The sequence below is a fragment of the Cebus imitator genome, unplaced genomic scaffold (genome assembly GCF_001604975.1).
Source record: "Cebus imitator isolate Cc_AM_T3 unplaced genomic scaffold, Cebus_imitator-1.0 Scaffold573, whole genome shotgun sequence".
Taxonomy (NCBI): Eukaryota; Metazoa; Chordata; class Mammalia; order Primates; family Cebidae; genus Cebus; species Cebus imitator.
The window spans coordinates 122,624-129,221 of record NW_016107888.1 but is presented as its reverse complement, the minus strand read 5'-3'; the positions used below and the strand labels follow the sequence as shown (position 1 = coordinate 129,221).

The following is a 6,598-nucleotide window of genomic DNA, read 5'->3' as shown; positions in this document are numbered from 1 at the left end:
GATCTCTTGACCTCGTGATCCACCCGCCTCGGCCTCCCAAAGTGCTGGGATTACAGGCTTGAGCCACCGCGCCCGGCAAATTTTTTATTTTTTATAGAGATGAGGTCTCCCTATGGTGCCCAGCCTAGTTTCAAATTCCTAGGCTCAAGTGATCCTTCTGCCTTGGCCTCCCGATGTGCTAGGATCATAGGTGTGAGCTAATATCCCTACCCCCATTATTTTAAAAAGTATTTAGAAAGTTTTCTCCTTTGGCCAGGCGTGGTGGCTCATGCCTGTAATCCTAGCACTTTGGGAGGCTGAGGTGGGTGGATCGCCTGAGGTCAGGAGTTCAAGACCAGCCTGGCCATGATGGTGAAGCCCCCCCCATCTTAAAAAAAAAAAAAAGCAAGTTTTCTCCTTTTTTCTTATCCCTTTTGGAAGAGCCACTTCAAGTAGGCACACACTCGTCCCGCTAGTTTCAATTTTAAAATGTCATCCCTCTTTTAGAAAACAACCCTACTCCCCACCAATACATCACAAAAGGGCTTCTCACCTGGACCAACTGCTCCTTCAGTTTGTAAATGGGCAGGCTCTCCCTCTGCTCAATGATTGACATCTGGGTCTTTTTCCCATAAGAGGCTTTGTTGCCCCCAAAAGCATGTTTCTTCCACTCAGGAATATCATTGGGCATCATCCCAATACCCCTCATGTTGGCAGCAATCTGTCTGCCTTCCGCTGTAAAGGAAAACAGGCAACTTAGGATTGTCCTCAAGCTACCTCAAGATGCACCAGGGGGCTGGGCACGGTGGCTCACACCTATAATCCCAGCACTTTGGGAGGCTGAGATGGGTGGATAACCTGAGGTTAGGAGTTTGAGACCAGCCTGGACAACATGATAAAACCCCGTCTCTACTAAAAATACAAAATTAGCGAGTGGTGGTGCATGCCTGTAATCCTAGCACTTTAGGAGGCTGAGGTGGGTGGAACACCTGAGGACCGGAGTACAAGGCCAGCCTGGCCAACATGGTGAAACCCCATCTTAAAAAAAAAAAAAAAAAAAAAAAAAAAAAAAAAAAGAATTAAAAAAAAAGGACGCACCAGGGAAAAAATAAAATGGCAGGTAAGCACTACACATGCAGCATTTCAATTCAGTGATCCATGATCAAAAGTACTCAAAGAAACAAATTAATGTGAAAAAATGAATATAGAAGGGGCAGCAGGGAGTGGGAAAAAGACTGTAACAAGTGGTGCTACACACCTGTGATGTCAGAAGAAAGGTTAGTTGAGAGAAGTGAAGACCTGATTGTTGGACACTGGAATTCTTTTTTGAGGCAGTCTTGTTCTGTCATCCAAGTGGGAGTGCAGTGGCACGATCCTGGCTCACTGCAGCCTTGACCTCCTGGTTTTAAGCAGTCCTTCTGCCTCATTTTTAAATTTTGAAGAGAGGAGATCTCTCTGTGTTGCCAGGCTGGTCCCAAACTCCTGGGAACAAGCAATCCACCCACCTCAGCCACCCAAAGTAATGGAATTCCAGGCGTGGCCACCATGCCAGCACTCTCTGCCTTTTAAATAAGTGCTATAGCGAGATGTAATTCACATGCCATGTCACACTCTTCTTTTTTCTTTTTTGAGGCTCTGTTGCCCAGGCTGGAGTGCAGTGGTGCAATCATAGCTCACTGCAGCCTCAAATTCCTGGGCTCAAGGAATCCTCTCTCGTTGGCCTCCCAAAGTACTGGGATTACAAATGTGGGCCACCACACCTGGCATCCATGTCACTCTTTTTAAGCATCTAACTCAGTGTTTTACTGTATATTTATAAAGTTGTGCAGCCAACCCCATTATCTAATTTTAGAACATTTTCATCATCTCAAAAAGAAACCCTGTACTGATTAGCAGGTACTCCCCATTTCTCCCTTTTCCTTCCCCTTGGCAACTACTAGTCTACTTTCTATGTCTATGGGTTTACCTATTCTGGATATTTCATACAACATGTGATCTCTTGTGTCTGGCTTCTCTCAGAATAATTTTTTTTTTTTTTTTTTTTTTTGAGACAGGGTCTGGCTCTGATGCCCAGCAGGCTGAAGTGCAGTGACATGATCTCAGCTCACTGCAACCTCCACCTTCTGGGCTCAAGCCATCCTCCCACCTTAGTCTCCTCCGCAGCTGGGACTACAGGTGCATGCCACCACACCCAGCTAATTTTTTTTTTTTTTTGAGATGGAGTTTCACTCTTGTTGCCCAGGCTGGAGTGCAATGGCGTGATCTCAGCTCACTGCAACCTCCGCCTTCCAGGTTCAAGTGATTCTCCTGCCTCAGCCTCCCAAGTAGCTGGGATTACAGGTGCACGTCACCACATCTGTTAATTTTGTATTTTTAGTAGAGAGGTGGTTCCACCATGTTGGTCAGGCTGGTCTCGAACTCCTGACCTCAGATGATCCACCCACCTCAGCCTCCAAAACTGCTGGGATTACAGGCATGAGCCACCACACTAGGCCTAATTTTTGTATTTTTTGCAGAGACGGGGCTTCACCACATTGCCCAGCCTGGTTTCGAATTCCTGGATTCAAGTGATCTGCTTGCCTCAGCCTCCCAAAGTGTTGGGATTACGGGTGTGAGTCACCACACCTGGACCTAGCTTATATTTTTAAGGTTCGCCTTGGACTTGTGGCTTGAGTGAGGAGCAAAAATGATGAGAGAGGCCGGGCGCGGTGGCTCACGCCTATAATCCCAGCACTTTGGGAGGTCGAGGCAGGTGGATCACGAGGTCAAGAGATCGAGAGCTTCCTCGTCAACATGGAGAAGCCCCGTCTCTACTAAAAATAGAAAAATTAGCTGGGCATGGTGGCGCGCACCTGTAGTCCCAGCTACTCGGGAGGCTGAGGCAGGAGAATTGCTTGAACCCAGGAGGCAGAGGTTGTGGTGAGCCGAGATCACACCATTGCACTCCAGCCTGGGTAACAAGAGCGAAACTCTGTCTCAAAAAAAAAAAAAAAATGATGAAGAATTTTACTGGTGCTCTAGAATATGCAAATATTTTACAAATTTGATGCCAAAGGCCAGCTATGAAAAAATAACTTATGCCTACTAACAAAATAAATGAGCTTTGGCAGAGGCCAAAGAAGGGTCACAAAGAACATCTCACTAAAGGGCAAAAGGGAATGAATGGGTTTATTCTGAGGAAATGGAAGATGATATTGTTAAACAATGAATGAACATTTCTAATCTAGTACTTTTTTGTCATTTTTTTAAAATTTGATTTTAAAATAGAGACAGGGGCCGGGCAAGGTGGCTCACCTGTAATCCCAACACTTTGGGATACTGAGATGGGCAGATCATTTGAGGTCAGGAGTTCAAGATCAGCCTGACCAACAAGGTGAAACCCTGTCTCTACTAAAAATACGAAAAAATTAGCCGGGCATAGTGGCGCATGCCTGTAGTCCTAACTACTCAGAGGCTAGGACAGGAGAATCACTTGAACGCGGGAGGCAGAGGTTGCAGTGAGCCAAAATCGCACCACTGCATTCCAGCTGGGGCAACACAGTGAGACTCCATCTCAAAAAATAAAATAGAGACAAAGTCATACCTTGTCTCAAGCGATTTTCCTGCCTCAGCCTCCCAAAGTGTTGGGATTACTGGCATGACACAACATGCCAAGCCTAACCTAGTATTCTGAATCTCTATTACATGCAGCCAAACTGTTATCTAAATTAACAGAATTCTCAAACTTCTGTCTCCAGCCCAGACCTTTCTTCAAAGCTCTTATACTCAATTCTACACTGGATAACTCAACCTAAGATGTCCTCGTTACCTTGGATACAAGTCCAAAACTGAATTCCCCATCTTTTCCCACAAACCCATTTCTCCTCCGATGTTCCCATCATTCATCCTAGTGCTCAGAAAGGATGTCATCTTTGGCCACTCCTGTTATTCTACATTCAACAAATCACTTTTCTCAAGTACATCCCTCCTCTTTGCTACCTCCATGTGCAAGCCACCATCCTCTCGCTTCTGAATTATTATAAAAGCTTCCTAAATCATCACATGTGCCCCATCCAATTCATTCTGCAGGGCACTCTGAATCATCCTTTGGAAATGCAACTCTGGTCATGGCACTTAAACCTGGGAGATGGAGGCTGCAGTGAGCCGAGATGGCGCCACTGCACTCCAGCCTGGTGACAGAGTGAGACTCTGTCTCAAAAAAAAAAAAAATTTTGTTTTGGTTTTAAACACGTGTTTAAGAAAAAAAACAGACATGCTGTAACTGAAGTGAAAAATCAACGGTAAATTTTTTTAGAGACAGAGTCTCATTCTATCACACAGGCTGGAATGCAGTGGCCTGATCTTGGCTCATGCAACCTCTGTCTGCTGGGTTCAAACAATTCTCCTGCCTCAGCCTCCCGAGTAGCTGGGATTACAAGTGTGTGCCACCACACCTGGCTAACTTTTGTATTTTTTTTACTAGAGATGGGGTTTCACCATGTTGGCCGGGCTGGTCTCAAATTCCTGACCTCAGGTGATCCACCTGCCTTGGCCCCTCAAAGTGCTGGGATTACAGGCGTGAGCCACTACGCTGGCCCAAGGGTGAATTTTTAGTGTGTGCTGGGAGTGCCCCCTCCCTGTGTTCTGGAAGGCTGATATTTTTTTTTTTTTTTTTTTTTTGAGACGGAGTTTCACTCTTGTTACCCAGGCTGGAGTGCAATGGCGCGATCTCGGCTCGGTGCAATCTCCGCGTCCTGGGTTCAGGCAATTCTCCTGCCTCAGCCTCCTGAGTAGCTGGGATTACAGGCATGTGCCACCATGCCCAGCTGATTTTTTGTATTTTTAGTAGAGACGGGGTTTCACCACGTTGACCAGGATGGTCTCGATCTCTTGACCTCGTGATCCACCCACCTCGGCCTCCCAAAGTACTGGGATTACAGGTGTGAGCCACCGCGCCCAGCCAAGGCTGATATTTTTAAACAAGGTCCATACACCCCTCCAAGGGTCCTACCATCAGGCAGAGGGTCAACCCAGTGTTTGTTGAGCCCCATGGGAATAGAATCCATCTCAGCTTCCCGCTGGGCCTGCTTGAGTTCCCGCCTTTCTTTGGCCAAGGCACTTTGCATCATTGCTGCTTGGGAGAGGGAACCATCTGGGTTCTGATACAACAGAAGAAAAATCAACATGAATTAAATGTCCAGGAAATAAAATGTAGATGTTAAGCCCCTGTAACCTAAAACATGAGACCACACCTGGAATAAAGTTCCTACCAATGTAACAGGCTATATGAAAGAAATGGATAAACTGTAGCATATTCAGACAAAATGAACAAGGACAATGATAAATCATTGAAGGCATTGGATGTTTAGTTTCAAGATGAGATAGGAATGATGTGCTACCTTTAAACGTATGAAGGACGTAAGAAAGGGATCAGAATTTTTCTATATGACCCCGGGATCCAAAATCAAGACCAACGTGGACGCTTTAGTGAGTGAGGTTTTAGGTCAGCCTAAAGAAGAACTACGGATCAGATCCATCTAATGATGAAATGTACCTCCTGAAGGGCTGGTGAATTCCCTGTCACTAACAATGTCATGCAGCAATGAGATAACCACATAAAAAGAACACTGCAGAAGAAGTATACGCATGGATTATAAGCATTACATATGTGCTGGGCAGGGAGACCTTTAATACACCCTTTTCCATACCTAAAATGTTTACTGTTCTATGGATTCGAGTTCACATTCCCCTCACAGCTCTGCCCTCCCCAACACCCAATGCTACAGCTTTCTATGCTGGCCAGTCCCAACTGCTCAAGTAAATCCTTCAAAATTGCCTTTCAATCTGCAACACTGAAGCCCTAAGGAACCCAGGCAAAGGCAAGGATGGTAGATTAAGCATTCTGTCTATCTCTGCTTCCACCCAAAACACACAAAAGGAGCACAAAAGAATTAAACAGGCAAAAGCAATAAAGCCAACCCAACCTCCATTTAAAACAAAACTATTCTAGACCCTGGCTGACAGCCAATAAGACTTTCTGTGGCCCAAGTTCTACTTATGCAGATCTAATAACCTGACCCATTACTTTAGAAAAAGAAGTCCACTTGACATTTCCAGGTTAAAGGTCCAGCAATTCTCACCTTGACAATTTTAATGGGGCTCATGTCCATGCTTTGCTTAGTGTGCCCTCTCAGGAATGGGGGCTCTTCTTCAACCAATTCAATCTCGAGGTCCTCATCTAAAAGTTCCCCCAAAAGAAGAATTAGTCATAAACAAGAGGGAATAACAATTTTCATCAAAACAATTAATTTCCATAGGCACAAGCAATCTTTATCGGTAATACTTCCCCTCGTGGGGCACAGTGTCTCATGTCTGCAATCTCAGCACTTTGGGAGGCCAAGGCAGGAGGATCACTTGAGGTCAAGAGTTTGAGACCAGCCTGGCCAACATAGTGAAACCACATATCTACTAAAAATCCATAAATTACCCAGGCTTGGGAGCAGGCACCTGTATTCCCAGGAGGCTGAGGCAGGAGAATAGCTTGAACCTGGGAGGCAGAGGTTGCACTGAGCTGAGATCGAGCCACTGCACTCCAGCCTGGGTAACAGAGTGAGACTCTATCTTTTTTTTTTTTTTTTTT

General features: G+C 45.5%; 1 protein-coding gene across 5 annotated transcripts in view; it reads right to left on the bottom strand.

Annotated features, from left to right (window-relative positions):
* Positions 1-6,598, bottom strand: part of DHX8 (DEAH-box helicase 8) — a 39,834-nt gene that overhangs the window by 19,743 nt on the left and 13,493 nt on the right. For all 5 annotated transcript variants that reach the window (XM_017516120.2, XM_017516121.2, XM_017516119.2 and 2 more), the window contains exons 10-12: positions 6,099-6,196; positions 4,970-5,117; positions 533-714 (exon numbers count right to left, since the gene is read on the bottom strand). In XM_017516120.2, the coding sequence (XP_017371609.1) occupies positions 533-714; positions 4,970-5,117; positions 6,099-6,196 (428 nt within the window). The remainder of the gene's footprint in view (positions 1-532; positions 715-4,969; positions 5,118-6,098; positions 6,197-6,598) is intronic.